Below are 20,609 nucleotides of genomic sequence, written 5' to 3'. Positions count from 1 at the left end.
AATGATCGACTTGCTAGTGAGATCATTACTTTCTGTCACTTTCCCACCTGCAGACTATGAAGTGAGACAAGCCACAATGCACAACTGTACTTTGCCCACCCTGTTCATGTTGATGATGACGATGCTAACAGGATTGCTACTTTATTCAAAATTAATATTAAAAAACTCTTGTTTTATTAAACATACATTTTAAATTGGCATTCTGGTGGTAAAATGGTAATATTAGAGATTCTTCTGCCAACAAAATCACGAAAACTGTGCAGCTCCTTTGAAGAATATAAGATTTTTCTCCTACAAACAAATCACTTATTGCTCAAAAGTTAACCATGAGGCCCACTTGTCTTGTGACGTGCTTTGAACTCCACCATGGTTCCTATACATTTCAGGGTAGTAATCATCAGGAATTCCTACTCAATAGCTTGCACTCTAAATTATTCGAGACAGCAAATGACAAAGCAACCAGAGTTGAATCCTCAAACACATTAACGACTTTGTGCAAAAATACTACATTTGGATCAGGCAGTACTATTCATGATGATTTAAAATAATTTCTGGTGCTGAAAAATGTTTGAATTATACCAATAATTTGAACTAAGAAAAATAAGTAACAAAGAAATTTTAAATTTAGTGCTACTATTTTAAATTATCAGATAATTTAACGGTGTTACTAAAAAACACTATTCTCAATAGTGCAGCCTTTTAAATTATTCATTCACCCCATTTAATCTAAACAGAAAGAGGGAAATAGGTACAAATAAAACTAAGTGATTAGATTTTGAAAATGTACTGCTGTCTGTTGGTGTATTTGGCTGTTGAATGCCTCCATATTACACATTGAGCAGAAAATAGATATAAATAATAAGGGCACCTTCTGTGCTCTGATCAAGATTTCACATTTTGCTTGGAAGTCAATGCTTAATTCTGGGATGTCGTTTTCTGAAGCTGGTTGCTTCGGTATTTTTTTCTTTAAAAAAATTGTTTCTGGAACCTTTACCTTCCTTTGAAAAGAGCAGCCATGAAACTGTCCAGAAATCGGTTTATTCCATGTTTTCAGATGATTTCATATTGTTGGCATATGCAAGTTTCCAGAAGCTTCATTTGTGAGTGAGCAAACCCTTTTTGCAATTTTTTTTCCCTCCGGTTTGCTCAAGTTTCTATGCTAAATGTACTCGTTGCGTCTCATCTACTGATAATTCTCTACTAATGTTGCTCTGAACTAGCCTCTAAGAGATATATGTAGGTCACACAATGGTGCCACTCCCTTCAGTTTTTCTTTTCCCAGTGATAAAGTGCCTGATTTCCGCATGGTATCTTTCCACAGCAATGTGACTGGGATTTGGAACTCAGTGCTCAGAGAGATCATGAAACAAAATAATGTCGTGTCATTCTGTGACACAGACATTGATGACGAGATCCAACACTGCCTCCAATGCGCCAGTGCAGCCTTCGGCTGCCTGAGGAAAAAAGTGTTTTAAGGCCAGGCCATCAAAACTGCCACCAAGCTCATGGTCTACAGGGCTGTAGTAGTACCCACCCTCCTGTATGGCTCAGAGACATGGACCAAGTACAATCGACACCTCAAGTCGCTGGAGAAATGCCACCAATGATGTCTCCGCAAGATCCTACAAATCCCCCGGGAGGACAGACGCACCAACATTAGCGTCCTCAACCAGGCCAAAAACCCCAGCATTGAAGCACTGACCACATTTGATCAGCTCCACTGGGCAGGCCACATAGTTCGCATGCCAGACACGAGACTACCAAAGTGAGCACTCTACTCGGAACTCCTTCACGGCAAGTGAGTCAAAGGTGGGCAGAGGAACTGTTACAAGGACACCCTCAAAGCCTCCCTGATAAAGTGCAACATCCCCACAGACACCTGGGAGTCCCTGGCCAAAGACCGCCCTAAGTGGAGGAAGTGCATCCGGGAAGGTGCTGAGCACCTCGAGTCTCATCGTCGAGCAAGCGCAGGCAGCGTGCGGCAAACCAGTCCCATCCATCCTTTCCCTCAACAACTATCTGTCCCACCTGTGACAGGGACTGTGGTTCTCGTATTGGACTGTTCAGCCACCTAAGGACTCATTTTAAGAGTGGAAGCAAGTCTTCCTCAATTCCGAGGGACTGCCTATGATGATGATGATGATGATGCAATGAACTACGGCATGGTGCCGCTTCAAAGTAATACTTTTCCTTCCTTGTATGGTACCTTTACATTTCTCATTACCACGCTTTTCTCTTCAACTAGGAGGCTGGGATGGTCTTACCTTAGACTTTTCCATTACTACTTAATGATAGGTGGTGGATCTCCCGTGCATCCCCTGCCCCTTGCTGATTTAGAATGTTCAACTCCCTGTGCAGTGTTCCATTGAGCGCACACTGCAAAATTACCAGGAATTAAGAATAGAATTAGAAGTCTCTCTGCCTGGCAGAGGCAGGGAATCATATGTTTTGACTGACTTATGTCCTGCAAGTCCTTTTATGGACATGTTTATTGAGAGAGGAGTTGCACTTTCTGGCTGCCAGAAAATAAGAGCTTCACAAACCAACACTCTATGGAAGGTGTGTAATCTAAGCTCAGCTTGAATGGGGCTGAAGCTGGAGGGCACTTTGAGGCTAATGTGCCCAATATTTTGGGAAATACCAAGAAAACTGATTCCCTTTCCTAAAAAAAAGAGCATCACCTTCCATAAAAGAGGGAACTACTAAAGTAGCCAGTATAGCACCTTACTCCAAATGCCGTGCAGAACCACAGCCAACATCCTGCTCCAATGTTATTGTGCACAATGCATCCAAGCACATAGTCTTTGCCAGCACATGCAAGTTATCAACAATATGCACCAGCGTTGAAGATAATGGAAGCTAATTAATATATAAAGGCGTGTTTAAGTTTTTTTTTAAAGTCTCAACTCTCAACTCTCTAAAATGCAATTAAAACTACAAGAGTTACCAGATTTTATTTACAATGTGTTCTTTCAAAATCGTACAACTTTAATTCACATGTTTATTGAGTGACTATACCAAGTGGACTATACAAAACATTTTTAGTAATATCAAGAAAGAATAGGTTAATTGAAAAGGCTGTGGTGAAAAGGCTTTCTTCTTTGTGTTATATGTTACTGTTGAAGTTTTGTGAATGATAACTTATTCTAGATAAACCCATACCAAACTTCTCAGCATCTCATATTTGGATCAAGCTTAGCTATGAATTGGAACTTCTAATTAATGGCAGTGGTAAAGGGGGATGTGTTTTTCAATCAGTATAATGCTTGAAATAGAAATGTATTGATGTGGATTAGGCTCTGTCTGCATCTAAATTCAAATGGCTTGTAGAAGCTATTCAAACTGATTTTAAATTCTAGTTAAGCCAAGAGTCATTACTGATTCAAGAGGAGGATCTGAGGGAGGACGTCCGAAGGCAATATCAGTGATAGAAGGAGATGACGTCACGTTGCCTTGTGACGTGCAAAGCTTTCCACCTCCCATTATCAACTGGGCCAAAAATATGCAACTTATTTCTCCTTTCTCACCAAGGTAACTCAAGTTTGAACATTGTTCTTCTACGATGATTTCTCACATTTTACTATTGTGCACGCTGCATGCAGCTGTAGGATAATACAGGACACGTAAACAGTGAGCAGATCTATGCCACTAGTAAAGACAGCTGACACACTATTTCTTGAGCACAAAAAGGTTTATTATTGATGTAGCTGATTTTTAACCTTTAGATTCAGATTCAGAAAAGACCAGCCATTATTTTCAAGTTTTGCCTCACACTCCACAACATTGAAACAATACTATTCAAATAACAAGAGTTACTTTTTAAAACTGAAATATTAACCCTAAACTACAAAAATAAACTTTAACACACAATTAAAAATAATTTAAAATAATTGTAACCAATTTACCTATCTGCTTATCTTCCTTCAATATGCTCCCATATAGTTCGCAAATTGAATTTGTTTTGGGGTTAATTATACTCCCAACATTGAAGGAGAACTGAAACACAACTCAAGTTATCAAGGTTTAAAACTATTTAAAATACAGCAACAATCATTAGCTTCTGCTAGCTTGTAAACTCCACCTTGCAGACTGATTGCCTGTCTAGTCTGGATGTAACAGGTTACCTTATTGCAAAATTGATGCAGCACCTATTGGTGTTAAGGAAACTTCTTTAAATTACATACTCAAACAGATCATTCATGACATCTCTCAAATCTCCCTTCTCCATTCTCACACTTTCAAATTTTTATTTCTCATTTTAATTTTTCTCGCGAGATCTTAGTGGGCAGCTTTCTTTGAGGTCGCCGTCACTTCGCCGCTGACCACAAATTATGGGCCATTGTCTTGTGTGAGTCTACATTGCAAATGTTGCTCTCTTGATTAGAGAATTATATGCTGTAGAACTCGACTGTTTCATATTAAACTCATTTCAGTTATTGTTTACAAAGGCAAAACACTGCGGATGCTGTAAGTCCGAAATATAAACAGAAAATGCTGGAAATACTCAACAGGTCAGGCAGCATCTGTGGAGAGAGAAATAGAATTAATGTTTCAGGTTGATGACTTTCTGTCAAAATTGGAAAATGTTTCAGATGTAGCAAGTGCAGGGATGGGGTAGGGGGGAGGAAAGAACAAAAGGGAAGGACTGTGATAGAGTGGAAGGCAGAAGAGATTAAATACCAAAATGGATGATGGTGCAAGACAAAACGGGGTGGTAATGGGACAAGGAAAGAAACAAAAGATGGGTCAAGAGGAGCTGTAAATAGCAACAGCAGAATCATTACCAGCATCTGCTGTCCGAAAAAATGGGAGCGGTGGTTATGATCGGAAATTGTTGAATTTGATGTTGAATCAGTTATTGTTTACATTGTTATCTTAAATCTGAAAGCATCATATAATTTTTACTGTGCACTTTAAAATGTCCTTGTTTTTTGCTTGTATTCCAGACACACTCAACTTTCCTCTGGCTCAATGAAGATTATTGAAACCAGACTGTCTGATCGTGGACTGTACCAATGTGTTGCCACAAACATTGCTGGGAATGTTACTCAGTACATTAAACTGAGTGTGCATGGTATGTTTTTATTCAGGTGCAAATCAATGACAATGTCCGTTCTTCCTTTAGGTGTCAAAAGTCAGAGATTCTCTGGGTCAATTCTTTCGGAGGACCACCAGCTCTGTAATGTCTGTGAGCTTGTAATGTTTGTAGCTCCACACTGTGGATGTGGACGTATTGTGTACTGCAACTACAGAGTTAATAATTAAACAGACCAGGCTGTTCCGGAGGCTTCTGACAGAGCTGCCTGCCATGTTAGAAAGCTGTGTGCTGTGCTCTGTGAAAATATCACATTTGGCGGCGAGATGGGATTTTTCGGATGATTTAAAGCTGACATTTTGTTGGTGAAGGAGACAGAGAGACATTAGGAACTTCTCTGTCTTTGGAAAAAGCTACAAAATCCGAGGTAAAATACAGCACACTGTGTGAACAGCTAGAAATTAAAATGGCAGCACCCACAGGTGTAATGGGACATTTGGGTGAATATAGATGCGACCGGGAAAGTTTTAAAGCGTATGTAGATCGGCTAGAAATATATTTCACTGCAAATAACATAATCGAAGTTCCAGACAATGCAGTAGAGAATCAGGTGATATTGGAACATAAGAGAGCGATCTTCTTATCGGAAGCTGGACTGGAATTGTTTGAAACGCATGTAAATCTGCTTGTGCCTGACGAGCCAAAGGACACAGTGTTTAAAGAGATTTTAATGAAGCTGGAGCAGCACTACAACCCCAAACCATTAGAAATTGCTGAAAGCTATCGTTTCAGGATACGGAATCAAAAGTCTGATGAAGTATCAGTGATTACATTGTAGCATTAAAAAAGCTATCGATTCACTGTAATTTCTGAAAATTTCAAAACAGAGCATTGCGGGATTGTTTTGTTTGTGGGGTGAAAAATGATGTGATCAGAAGAAAGTTATTGACGACGGATGACTTGACTTTTGAGCTTGCTTGTCAGACAGCGAGGTTGATGGGCATGGCCAATCAATATTCCCGAGAATTGCATAATAATTACGGTCGTCAGTTAACCAAGGTGAATCGTCTGCAGGTTCAAAGTAAAAGGCGGTGGGGCCCAAAGTCTCAGAAACTGAAAATTCTAACAGAGCATTGAAGTCATGCCAAAGGTGCCTGGGACAACACAGTGCTCAAAGTTGTCCATATGTAAAGGCAGAGTGTTTCTTCTGCAGAAAGACTGGGCATCTTGTGAAGGAATGCCGAGTGAAGGGTAAACAAGCTTTCAAAGCTATGAGCCCAGCATTAAAAGCTATGAGTAGAAATTCCCAGAGACTACATAGCATGGAAGAACCACAACAGGACGGGGAGATGTTAGAGTTACACGTCATCAGGAGCACGGGGTTAACGGACAGTGATTCAGAAAGTATCAAAATCCACATAGATGTTGCGGGATTCAGGATTCTAATGGAAATTGACACTGGTACATCTGTGAGTGTAGTTACCGGAGTCGCTATACCTTGACAAATTGCGTGAGTTCCCATTGGAGAAAGCCAAAATGGAGCTGCGAGGCTACTCGGGAGAGAAAATTCCTGTGGTAGGTCGTATCACCGTACCGGTGAAATATAAGGATCAATTTCAGAACTTGCCTCTAATAGTAGTGAAAGGAGACAAGCCTGCCTTACTAGGAAGAAATTGGTTGAGATCACTGAAGCTGGATTGGAGTGAGATTTTCCGTGTGGAAGCGAGATTTTCATCAACGGATGAGGTTATGAAGAAGTATCCGAAGGTGTTCTGCGAAACAGGCAGTCTGATCCAAGGCTTCAAGGCAAGTGTCAGGGAACAGAAGGACGCTAGATTGGTTTACTACAAGCCACATTCCGTACCATATGCACTCAAGGAGAAAGTTGAGCAAGAACTCAAAAGACTAGAGACTGAGAACATTATTTGTAAGATAAATCGATGTAATTGGGCTATACCCATTGTTGTTGTACCTAAGTCCGATGGTAAGATAAGATTGTGTGGTGATTATAAAGTAACTGTATACCAGGTTCTAGAGGGTAATGTCCTCAATACATTGCCGAATATAGAAGATTTGTTCACAACACTGACAGGTGGTCAGATCTTCTCAAAACTGGATCTTACGAATGCGACTTACAGCTTGAATTAGATGAGGTGTCCAAGTCATGTTTGACTATAAATACTCATCCAGGCCAGTATCAATTTAATTGGCTATCGTTTGGAGTGTCTTCCACCACTGCCATATTCCAAGGGGTGATGAACCAGATTTTGCAAGGTATTGAAGGAGTAGTATGTTATTTGGATGACATATTAATTTCAGCCCCAAAGACGCAAATTCATAATAACATATTGAATAAAGTCCTCAAATGGCTAGAGAAACGCAGAGTACGAGTGTCTGCTCATAGGTGTGAGTTATTTCAAAACTCAGTGGAGTACTTAGTAGACAAAGGTGGTTTACATCCAACCAGGGAAAAATTGGATGCAATTAGAAATGCACCCACTCCCAAGAATGTCACTGAACTTCGTTCATTCTTGGGCCTTTTGAACTATTATGGGAAGTTCCTACCAAATTTGGTTACAGTATTACATCCACTGAATGACCTATTGAAAAAACAGGTCCATTGGAAGTGGTCAAAAGAATGCGATACAGCATTCAAGGAGTGTAAAAGCAAATTGGTAGAGAGCACCATGTTAGTTCACTATGACATATCTAAGGAGATTAAGCTAGCATGGAGTTGGGGCAGTAATCTCTCATGTATCACATAGTGGGAAGGAAAGACCAATTGCTTTTGCTTCACACACTGTCAGTGCCAGTGAGAGTAATTATGCACAAATTGAAAGGGAAGCTTTGGCATTAATTTTTGGGGTCAAGAAGTTTCACAAATACTTGTACGGTCATAAGTTTACCATTGTTACAGACCATAAGCCCCTAACAGCAATCCTCCATCCAAAGTCCCCAGTTCCAACATTAGCTGCAGCTCGAATGCAGAGATGGGCTTTGATTTTGTTAGCATATACATATATTGAATACAGATGATCAGCTGATCACAGTAATGCAGATGCAATGTCTAGATTGCCTTCCCCATCACAAGTTGCACTCAATAGGGAAGAAGTGTTTTATTTTTCATACAATGATGAACTGCCAGTCACAGCTGAAGAGATTGGCAGAGCAACCAAACGTGACCCAGTGATGTCAAAGGTGTATGATTATATTGTAAATAGATGGCTAAACCAGGTAACAAAGATATTCATCCATTCTTCATTCGAAGGAATGAATTATCAGTCGATAAAGATTGTATCATGTGGGGTGCAAGAGTGGTTATACTAAATAAGTTCAGGTCCAAATTATTAGGAGACCTCCATGACCAGCACCTGGGAATGTGCTTGACCAAGAGTTTTGCACGTAGTTACTTATGGTGGCCAGGTCTTGATAAAGATATAGAGTACATCATCAGTCAGTGTACGACATGTCAATCGGTAAGCAAGCAACCACCATCAGTACCATTACAGCTATGGAAATGGCCTCCCAGGGTGTGGCAAAGGCTACATATTGATTTTGCTGAGCTAGATGGACAACAATTGTTCATTGTGATTGATAGCCATTCGAAGTGGGTTGAAGTATTTCCAATGTGGAAAATAACAACAAGTAAAACATTGGACATTTTACGAAGTTTATTTTCTTCATTTGGCCTCCCTGAAGAAATTGTTTCGGATAATGGACCACAATTTCGTTCAGAAGAATTTTCACAGTTCATGAGCAAAAATACCAAGGTTCCACCGTACCACCCTGCTTCAAACGGTGCAGCAGAGCACACTGTACAAATTGTAAAACATGCCCTCATAAAACAAATGTTAGATCCAAATGCAAAAGAAACGACAGTTGTCATTGGATCACAAATTGGCTAATTTTTTGATTACATATCGTAATACTCCTCACACAACTACTGGTAGAACACCAGCAGAGTTGTTTCTCAAATGACAGCCACGAACCAGATTCTCGTTGTTAAAACCAAATTTGGCACAGTCCATAGAAGAGACACAATTAAGACAGAAAGAGAATCATGATAGAGGTAGAGTAAAAGAGAGAAGTGTGAAATTAAACCAGAAGGTGAGAGTGAAGAACCATCACCATAAATGGTTAAAGTGGTTACTAGGAAGAGTAGTGAAGATATGTGGTCCTCGCACATAGTTAGTAAAGATGTTTGATAATGGACAGGTTAGGGTTGTTCATATTGATCATATTTTACCTACAGACATGGAAGGAGTTGAAGGTGGGAATGATTCAATTATTTCTGACTCATCAGATAGTTTTGATATAACAGTAGCATATCCTATATCTAGTGTACTGGAAACAAATCCAAGAGAAAATCAGAATGTAAGTCTAAGTCTGAGTCAGGAAAACAAACAGCCTGAGGTTAGTGAGTTAAAATGAAAATCAAGGAAATTCCATGGAGGAAAACGTTCCTCAGGATGAGTCTCGAATGAGTTTAGATTCGACACCATGTTTGGAAGGTTCTGTTCGAGAGCGAAGGTATCCTCTTCGAAACAGAAAACAAGTGGTAAAGTTAAATTTGTAAATATGAAAAAAAAGTCTATATCCTGTGTTATGTATAAACATGCAAGTTATGTATGATGATTGTTATAATAACTTCTTCATTAAGGAGGGAGAAGTGTAATGTCTGTGAGCTTGTAATGTTTGTAGCTCCACACTGTGGATGTGGGCATATTGTGTACTGCAACTACAGTGAATAATTAAACAGACCAGGCTGTTCCGGAGGCTTCCGACAGAGCTGCCTGCCATGTTAGAAAGCTGTGTGTGCTGTGCTCTGTGAAAATATCACAAGCTCAATAAGCTTTAATGTTTTGTAATTGCTCACAGGGGAGTGCCATACATAGGCTTATACTCTCTCCAGAAAGAATCCATGGTTCAATCAGTCCTTGATAAATGGCTTACACGTATCACAGGCAGCAAACCCAGGCATGGCCAGGTTTCTCTGGTTGAATTTTGGAATCAAGTTGCTACAAAGTTGATTTGTTTGTGCCTTGTCACAGGTTGTGTTGAGGTTTGTACTCCATTCTCATTTGTCATTAGTTAATCCTGTTTGATGTCTTCAAACGCACCTCAGAATTTGATCACAGGCATCTATTTCAGGCGTTCTCATTTTTTTTGCTTCTGAGAATAAAAAATTCTATGGGCCCCCTGTAAAACATCAGTTTTTTCTGCTGTATAAAAATTGTGTGTGGGGGGCGGGGAACACAGTTTGTCTCTGTCTGTGAGGGGGGGATAGTTTGTCTCAGTCTGGGGGGGGGGGGGGACGGACAGTTTGTCTCTCAGTCTGCAGGTGGGGGAATAGTTTGTTTCAGACTGTGGGGTGGGGGGACAGTTTGTCTCAGTCTGTGGATGCGCGGGGGGGTGCAGTTTGTCTCTGTCTGGGGGGGGACAGTTTGTCTCTGTCGGTGGGGAAGAGGCAGTTTGTCTCTGTCAGTGGGGGGGGGGGGGGTGTAAGGGGGAACAGTTTATCTGTGGCGGGGTCGGTTCCAAGTTCCAGTCACACATTTAGTTTCTGGGCTTTATAATGACAACGGAAGGTTCTGAAAGGGCTGCGAGCCCGGCACCTCCGGACAGGCCAAGGAGCAGCTGCACCGCCCAGCGGAACATCCCGCTAATGGTTTCAGGAGATCACTAAGCTGGGGCCTAGCGTCCGGTAACCAGCGCCCAGCCCAATGAAGCCAGTCAGCCGCCCCGGGGTTGGACCCTGACACCCCAGCCAAGCCCGCACTGTCTCTGCCCCCCGGGACCCAGCCTGAATCTACCCGACGTCGTCACACAGGCCACTGAGCTCCTCCAGCCTCCCGACCATCGGTCCCTCAGCCGACCTAAGCCTCGGTCACTTCAGAGGGCAGTTCACAGTGACCCACGTTAGTGTGGGATTGGAGTCATATATAGGCCGGACAGGGTAAGGACAGCTGGTTTCCTTCCCCAAAGATTCACAGTCAGCTTTTTATTTCTAGATTTTTAAGAACAAAATTTGTATTCTCAAACTGCCGTAGTGGGATTTGAACTCACGTTCTCTGGGTTATTAGTCCAGGCCCCTGGATTTACGAACCCGGTACCTTAACTACTATACTACTGTACCCTTAAGCATGGGAATTAAATTTTAGTGCACCACAGAGTGGTACAGTATTCACAGCATATTTATCAATTTAAAAACATTATTTGGCTCAGCATCCCTACATGTTTTGATAAAATCTCTTTAAACCGCTCATTTCCTCCATTATTCCCATTTATAATGTTGCCAGGCTGATATGAAAAACCACCCAACACTAATGGATGAAAATGAACCAATTAATATTTATGAAATGGGGTAAAGAAGCACTGAATAAAGCTGCTTTTACAGTGCACGAGACCCAGCTAGTGCCGCTGCTGCTGGAAGTGCTGCTGTTGCACAACCGGGTGCAAGCTGAATGCACAGTTGCAAGGACTCATTTAAGAGCGACAGTCAAAAAACCCATATTTAGCACATCTTGCATGTTTTACATTCCGTTCCCAGCCAGATGCGATGTTCTCAGCAATTCCTGGAAGTAACACATTTGATTTGCAGATGGCTGGAAGTCGAGGAACCAGTGGCACGAGCATCGGTCTCATGCAATGCTTATAATAGGAAAAACAGTGGCTCCAGGTATTGCAGTGCACGATGGTGCGAACTAAGTTACACAGAACAATCTACAGTGAATACTTGCAGGATTATTCCTGTAAGTTTACTTAAAGAAACATAAACGGAGATGTTTCAGTCCTCAGAGACCCTGGGGGGTGGGGGTGAAATTGCCCCTATTTAGCACCTCCGGGGGTTGCTAATGGAGTGCAATGGCATTTTCGCCCGGGCGAGGGGGGTGATTGCACCTCCCGGGAAATTGCCCCGGAGGTTTGAGGGACAATGTTCCGGTAGTGCTGTGCCCCACGATTACTGCCCCGGGTCGGTGCATGCCCGGTGCTGATGTCATCGGTGTGTGAGCCAACCCCTCATCGCCCTGCGTGCCTACCCTTCAACGTCCCGCGCCGACCCCTTTGCGCCCCGGAGGGGAAATTGTCCTGCAGGCTGTGAGGCTGGCACCGGTGGATGTCATCGCCAGCTCTGAGGGTCGCGAAGCTGGCGGAAATCCGTCGGCAGGGCGCCAGTTAAAGGGTAGGCCTTTTGCGCCGTGGTCCGACTCTTGTGTCGGCCCGACAATGGCAGTCCTCGCGATGACCGGCCCGCCATCATGCAGCCCTGCACTCTGTTATGGGTGCCGGGCTGCTGGCCCAGTCCATCGCCTCCCTGGTGGCCCAGTGGCAGTCTGCAGAATGCACAGCGGCCCTCCCCTTTAATTGAAGGAGAGGGGTGTTATAGCACGTCAGCACTATGTGGAGCATTCAAGGACACGTAGGGCCAGAGACAGTGCTCCGCATCCTTTGAGGGGCGCACGGGCCCGATTCCGAGCCGGGGCCAGGAAAGTTACTATAAAGTTAACAAGGCGATCGGCAATTTTGGCCCCACGGTTTTGCTATAAAGTTAACATGTAGTGAAGAATCCTCTTGGGAAGAGTGATCATAGTATGGTAGAATTTCAAATTCAGTTTGAGGGTGAGAAAGTTGGGTCTCAAACTATTGTCCTGAACTTAAATAAAGGTAATTACAAAGGTATGAAGGCAGAGTTGGTTAAAGTGGATTGGGAAAATATATTAAAGGGTAAGACCGTAGAAAAGCAGTTGTAAACATTTAAGGAGATATTTCATAATTCTCAGCAAAGATTTATTCCAGTGAGAAAAAAAGATGCTAAAAAAAGGATGAACCATCCCTGGCTTAAAGAAGTAAAGGATGGTATCAAATTGAAAACAAAGGCAAAAAAATGTTGCGAAGAACAGTGGAAGGCCAGAGGATTGGGAAATTTTTAGAAACCAGCAAAGGACGACTCAAAAAATGATAGACAGAGAAGATAGCATATGAGAGTAAACTAGCAAGAAACATAAAAACGGACAGCAAGAGCTTCTACATGTATATAAAAAGGAAGCAAGTAGCTAAAGTAAACGTTGGTCCCTTAGAGGATGAGACTGGAGAATTAATAATGTGAAACAGGGAAATGGCAGAGACTTTGAACAAATATTTTGTATCAGTTATCACAATAGAAGACACTAAAAACATCCCAATAATTGATAATCAAGGAGCGATTGGGAGGGGGGAACTTAAAACAATCATTATCACTAGAGATAAAGTATGAGGCAAACTAATGGGACTAAAGGTGGACAAGTGATCTGGACCTGATGGCCTGCATCCTAGGGTCTTAAAAGAAGTGGCTGCATAGATTGTGGATGCATTGGTTGTAATTTACCAAAATTCCCTGAATTCTGGAGAGGTCCCAGCGGACTGCAAAACCGCAAATTTAACACCCGTATTTAAGAAAGGAGGGAGACAGGAAGCTTGAACGTATAGACCAGTTAGCCTAACATTGGTCATTGGGAAAATGCTGGAGTCCATCATTCAGGAAGCAGTAGCAGGACATTTAGAAAACCATAATGCAGTCAAGCAGAGTCAGCATGGTTTTATGAAAGGGAATTCATGTTTGACAAATTTGCTGGAGTTCTTTGAGGATGTAACGAGAAGAATGGATAAAGGGGAACCAGTAGATGTCGTGTATTTGGATTTCCAGACAGCATTTGATAAGGTGCCACATAAAAGGTTACTGCACAAGATAAGAGCTCATGGGGTTGGGGGTAATATATTAGCGTGGATAGAGGATTGGCTAACTAACGGGAAACAGAAAGTCGGGACAAATGGATCATTTTCAGGCTGGCAAACTGTAACTAGTGGAGTGCCACAGGGATCAGTGCTGTGGCCTCAACTATTTGCAATTTATATTAATGACGTGGATGAAGGGACCGAGTGTAACGTAGCCTAATTTGCTGATGATACAAAGATAGGTGGGAAAGCAAATTGTGAGGAGGACGCAAAGAATCAATAAAGGGATAAAGATAGGCTCAGTGAGTGGGCAAAAATTTGGCAGATTGACTATAATGTGGGAAAATGTCGGGTTATCCGCTTTGGTAGGAAAAATTTAAAAAAATATATTATTTAAATGGGGAATGATTGCAAAATGCTGCAGTACAGAGGGATCTGGGGGTTCTTGTGCATAAAACGCAAAAAGTTAGCATGCAGGTACAGCAAGTAATCAGGAAGGCAAATGGAATGCTGGCCTTTATTGCAAAGGGGATGGAGTATAAAAGTAGGGAAGTCCTGCTCCAACTGTACAGGGCGCTGGTAAGACCACACCTGGAGTACTGCGCACAGTTTTGGTCTCATTATTTAAGGAAGGATATACTTGCATTGGAGGCAGTTCAGGAAAGGTTCACTAGTTTGATTCCTGAGATGAAGGGGTTGTCATATGAAGAATGGTTGGGCCTATACTCATTGGAGTTTAGAAGAATGAGAGGTGGTCTTATTGAAACATAAGGTTCTGAGGGGGCTTGACAGGGTAGATGCAGAGAGGATGTTTCCCCTCATTGGGGAATCTTGAACTAGGAGTTATAGTTTCAGAATAAGGGGTCGCCCATTTAAAACAGAAATGAGGAATTTCTTCTCTGAGGGTCGTGAATCTTTGCAATTCTCTACCCCAGAGAGCTGTGGAGGCTGGGTCATTGAATATATTTAAGGTGGAGATAGACAGATTTTTGAATGATAAGGGAGTCAAGGGTTATGGGGAGTGGGCAGGGAAGTGGAGTTGAGGCCAGGATCAGATCAGCTATGATATTATTGAATGGCGGGGCAGGATCGAGGGGCCAAAAGCCGTACTGCTCCTATTTCTTATGTTTTTATGTCATTTTCACGAAGATTGGTTAATATGCTTTATGAACACAATAATTTTTAGTAACAGGAAAATCCCATTAGCCCCAACAAGCCTGTGACTTTTTCAGAAATCAACGCACACTTTCTCAGCATATCCCTTAATCCCTTCTCTCTACAGAAATACATGCAAATAGACTGAGCTCATTCATACTGACTACATCAGAACCTTCCCTGGTTACTTATTCCACAGGTCTTTAGGTGAAAAAATTCTGTCTGATTTTCTTTTTTGCATCTTAATTTTTATCCTTGTTATTTTTATCTTTTCATAATAAAATCCATCTGCTAAAATGCGATTGAGGTAAAATTGTAAAGTATAAAAATAAATCCAAATTAGTACAACCCTGCTCCCTAACCAATAGTTCTTGAATAAGATGTTTCTTAGATTTTTACCTTCTGACCTGTCGTGCCCTGAATTAGTCTCAGAGAGATTACAGATGTTATCCCCACAGAGAAAACAATCCTGGCAACAGAAAGGGTTAAGGAGGGTCAGACTTTTGAAAGTAAATGCCCGACAGGAACTCCATGGATGCCATCTAAATCTGTAGCATGCCACAGATGTGATTCACATGAGTTTTACTGCAGAGATCATAAAAAAGAAAAATAAATTCCATTTGCCATTACATACCAAAATCATGATATCATCACCCCATCTTATTTTCCTGGAAAACAAATTAGTAAAATTCTGTTACAGATAAATTCATGATGCTTGCTTATAAATATTCATCGGCCCTTCGTGGTAAGATTGTGGCTAGAATTGTTCACAGTAATAACAATGGCAGCCGCCTGAAATGTATTTTTGGGAACAATCTTAAATTGATTTAAAGTGGATTTGGTGGAGCGAGTTCTCCCTATCAAATTGTATAAATAGAACATTTTCTGGTGCAGAAACTCCACAGAAATTATTGAAGGCAGTTTGGGAAGACAATATACAGGAATTGCACTGCTCATTTTGTAGACCATTACTATTTGTTCCATGTGGATGCTATTTTTTAATGTTGCCTGTATGTCGTAGTTTAGTACTCTAGTCAAGATTTTAAAGATCATGGCCTAGATTTTTGCTGTCCGCATGAAAGAACATTGCTCACCATTCACCTTGCTGACAGCTGCCCACAAATTTTTTGCGGGCCTTTGATCAGAGACTTGCTCTAATCTGGCGTCTGATCCAACACGGTGCCCTCTCCTGGGCATCTGTAGTGCCTGTGAGCAGGTTAAGAAACAGCATGTCTCTTCAGCCAATCAGAGTGAAGAATCCTCACGGAGATGCACAGAAAGCAAAATTAAAAATGAGAAATACAGATGTAATTAAGAAAGAGAGATAAGAGAGAGACAGGAAAAGTTTTTAAAAAGTTATCATTTTAAAAAAAATCTCCAACATTAATTAACTTTTGAAGGAATGAGACTCCATACTTGTAAAATTTAATTTTCAGGGCAGTAATAATCATTTATCACGCCATTCAAATTTCACTTACTCCTGAATGCCCCAACCCTAACTTTTTCTGGCATCCTTAGTGGGGAACTAGTGGGAAAGTACATCAAGTTCTCGCCATTGCATTGATTTCAGTGCCGAGTCTATCGGTGAGGACTGTTACAGTGCACCCTGTGGAGGAATGGGGTTTTTCGGACAGCAACTTCTAGATTTCCACAATTAGCTCTGCGGATGCCGGAAGATGTTATCCAATGTACTCTGTAATAACAGTGAGCGCTGACAGCCTCACTGTGTTTTCTATCGCAAAATCCAGGCCCATATATTTCATTCATTCAGTAATAGTTGTTCCATGTAAACCAGAAACTCATTAGGATGGAGAATGAAACAGTTAATTCAGAGACCATGGTCCAGAACTTAAAGAAGGGTAACTTTGAAGGTATGAGGCGTGAATTGGCTAGGATAGATTGGCGAATGATACTTAAGGGGTTGACTGTGGATGGGCAATGGCAGACATTTAGAGACCGCATGGATGAACTATAACAATTGTACATTCCTGTCTGGCGTAAAAATAAAAAAGGGAAGGTGGTTCAACCGTGGCTATCAAGGGAAATCAGGGATAGTATTAAAGCCAAGGAAGTGGCATACAAATTGTCCAGAAATAGCAGCGAACCCGGGGACTGGGAGAAATTTAGAACTCAGCAGAGGAGGACAAAGGGTTTGATTAGGGCAGGGAAAATGGAGTACGAGAAGAAGCTTGCAGGGAACATTAAGACGGATTGCAAAAGTTTCTATAGATATGTAAAGAGAAAAAGGTTAGTAAAGACAAACGTAGGTCCCCTGCAGTCAGAATCAGGGGAAGTCATAACGGGGAACAAAGAAATGGCAGACCAATTGAACAAGTACTTTGGTTCGATATTCACTAAGGAGGACACAAACAACCTTCCGGATATAAAAGGGGTCAGAGGGTCAAGTAAGGAGGAGGAACTGAGGGAAATCCTTATTAGTCGGGAAATTGTGTTGGGGAAATTGATGGGATTGAAGGCCGATAAATCCCCAGGGCCTGATGGACTGCATCCCAGAGTACTTAAGGAGGTGGCCTTGGAAATAGCGGATGCATTGACAGTCATTTTCCAACATTCCATTGACTCTGGATCAGTTCCTATGGAGTGGAGGGTAGCCAATGTAACCCCACTTTTTAAAAAAGGAGGGAGAGAGAAAACGGAATTATAGACTGGTCAGCCTGACCTCAGTAGTGGGTAAAATGATGGAATCAATTATTAAGGATGTCATAGCAGCGCATTTGGAAAGAGGTGACATGATAGGTCCAAGTCAGCATGGATTTGTGAAAGGGAAATCATGCTTGACAAATCTTCTGGAATTCTTTGAGGATGTTTCCAGTAGTGTGGACAAGGGAGAACCAGTTGATGTGATATATTTGGACTTTCAGAAGGCTTTCGACAAGGTCCCACACAAGAGATTAATGTGCAAAGTTAAAGCACATGGGATTGGGGGTAGTGTGCTGACATGGATTGAGAACTGGTTGTCAGACAGGAAGCAAAGAGTAGGAGTAAATGGGTAATTTTCAGAATGGCAGGCAGTGACTAGTGGGGTACCGCAAGGTTCTGTGCTGGGGCCCCAGCTGTTTACACTGTACATTAATGATTTAGACGAGGGGATTAAATGTAGTATCTCCAAATTTGCGGATGACACTAAGTTGGGTGGCAGTGTGAGCTGCGAGGAGGATGCTATGAGGCTGCAGAGTGACTTGGATAGGTTAGGTGAGTGGGCAAATGCATGGCAGATGAAGTATAATGTGGATAAATGTGAGGTTATCCACTTTGGTGGTAAAAACAGGGAGACAGACTATTATCTGAATGGTGACAGATTAGGAAAAGGGGAGGTGCAACGAGACCTGGGTGTCATGGTACATCAGTCATTGAAGGTTGGCATGCAGGTACAGCAGGCGGTTAAGAAAGCAATCGGCATGTTGGCCTTCATAGCGAGGGGATTTGAGTACAGGGGCAGGGAGGTGTTACTACAGTTGTACAGGGCCTTGGTGAGGCCATACCTGGAGTATTGTGTACAGTTTTGGTCTCCTAACTTGAGGAAGGACATTCTTGCTATTGAGGGAGTGCAGCGAAGGTTCACCAGACTGATGGCGGGACTGACCTATCAAGAAAGACTGGATCAACTGAGCTTGTATTCACTGGAGTTCAGAAGAATGAGAGGGGACCTCATAGAAACGTTTAAAATTCTGATGGGTTCAGACAGGTTAGATGCAGGAAGAATGTTCCCAATGTTGGGGATGTCCAGAACCAGGGGTCACAGCCTAAGGATAAGGGGTAAGCCATTTAGGACCGAGATGAGGAGAAACTTCTTCACCCAGAGAGTGGTGAACCTGTGGAATTCTCTACCACAGAAAGTTGTTGAGGCCAATTCACTAAATATATTCAAGAAGGAGTTAGATGAAGTCCTTACTACTAGGGGGATCAAGGGGTATGGCGAGAAAGCAGGAATGGGGTACTGAAGTTGCATGTTCAGCCATGAACTCATTGAATGGCGGTGCAGGCTAGAAGGGCTGAATGGCCTACTCCTGCACCTATTTTCTATGTTTCTATAAAAAACACTGTGATAGTCTGTTCTATCAGTCATACTATATTGTTTATACAGTCGGTAGATAACACAAATCTTAAAGAGGAGGCGAGAGGTGCTCGAATGAGAAGCTGTCAGAGAAATAGAGAAAGATACCAAAGTGTGATTTGGTGATCAAGACCACAGTGTTGCTGCTGCTTTGGGAAAGTATAGCCAGACAGGGCAGGGGAGGGGTGGTAAAGGGGCCTTCTGGTAAGAGGCAAGATAAACATAAGAAATAAGAGCAGTAGGCGGCCATTTTGCCCTTTGAGCCTGCTCCATCATTCAATAAGATCATGTCTGATCTGATCTTAGCCTTAACTCTACTTTCCTGCCCGCTCCCCATAACCCTTGACTCCCTTAACATTCAAAAATCTGTCTATCTCCAACTTAAATATATTCAATGACCCAGCCTCCACGACCCTCAGAGGAAATTTCTTCTCGTTTCCATTTTAAATGGGCGATCCCTTATTCTGAAATTATGCCCCCTAGTTCTAGATTCCCTCACGAGGGGAAACCATCCTCTCTGCATCTACCCTGTCAAGCCCCTTTAGAATCTTGTATGTTTCAATAAGATCACCTCTGATTCTCCTAAACTCCAATGAGTACAGGCCCAACCTGCTCAACCTTTCTTCATAAGACAACCCCTTCATCTCAGGAATCAACCTCGTGAACCTTCTACGAACTGCCTCCAATATCCCTCCCTAAATAAGGAGACCAAAACTGTACGCAGTACTCCAGGTGTGGTCTCGCCACGCTCTGTACAGCTGTAGCAGGACTTCCCTACTTTTATACTCCATCCCCCTTGCAATAAAGGCCAACATACCACTTGCACTCCTTATTATTTGCTGTACCTGCATGCTAACGTTTTGTGTTTCATGCACAAGGACCCCCAGAACCCCCTCTCTCTCAGCATTTTGTAATCTCTCCCCATTTAAATAATAATTTTTTTTTCCTATCGAAGTGGTAACCTCACATTTTCCCACATTATATTCCATCTGCCAAATTTTTGGCCACTCACTTAGCCTATATTTATCTCTTTGCAGACTCTATGCATCCTCCACACAATTTGCTTTCCCACCTATCTTCGTATCATCAGAAAATTTGGCTACATTGCACTCGGTCCCTTCATCCAAGTCATTAATATAAATTGTAAATAGTTGAGGCCCCAGCACTGATTCCTGTGGCACCCCACTAGTTACAGTTTGCCAACCTGAAAATGACCCATTTATCCCAACTCTCTGTTTTCTGTTAGTTAGCCAATCCTCTATCCACGCTAATATATTACCTCCAACCCTGTGAGCTCTTATCTTGTGCACCTATGAACCGAATTTTAGTCAAAGCCAGGATATCAATACAATCATTCACAGTAAGATTGTCAATACTGTTAATACAATTTAATTGAAAAGAGTACGGTCCTGGCATATTTGTAATCAATACTTTGCTGCCTGTCTGATGGGGGGAGCATTACTTTGAATTGAACTCTCTGCTGCTTGCTTTTGCTTTGAGTAAGGGTAAAAGTAGGTAAAACTTTGAAACTGTGTAGGATATGTGATTTGTGAATTCAATTATTAATGGCTATGAACCTTTTCTTTTGAAAAACTGGATAATATTAAATATTACTAGTGTGGGTATCTAACT

At 42.0% G+C, this 20,609-nt stretch overlaps 1 protein-coding gene across 1 annotated transcript in view; it reads left to right on the top strand.

Moving 5' to 3' along the window:
- Window positions 1-20,609, top strand: part of hmcn1 (hemicentin 1) — a 744,329-nt gene that overhangs the window by 364,783 nt on the left and 358,937 nt on the right. The window contains exons 22-23 of the mRNA XM_070887155.1: window positions 3,360-3,531; window positions 4,947-5,074. Of these exons, the coding sequence (XP_070743256.1) occupies window positions 3,360-3,531; window positions 4,947-5,074 (300 nt within the window). The remainder of the gene's footprint in view (window positions 1-3,359; window positions 3,532-4,946; window positions 5,075-20,609) is intronic.

This window comes from Pristiophorus japonicus, chromosome 8 (genome assembly GCF_044704955.1).
Source record: "Pristiophorus japonicus isolate sPriJap1 chromosome 8, sPriJap1.hap1, whole genome shotgun sequence".
In the NCBI taxonomy this organism is placed as follows: Eukaryota; Metazoa; Chordata; class Chondrichthyes; family Pristiophoridae; genus Pristiophorus; species Pristiophorus japonicus.
The sequence above is the reverse complement of the archived record's forward strand: the minus strand, read 5'-3'. Positions and strand labels throughout refer to the sequence as shown.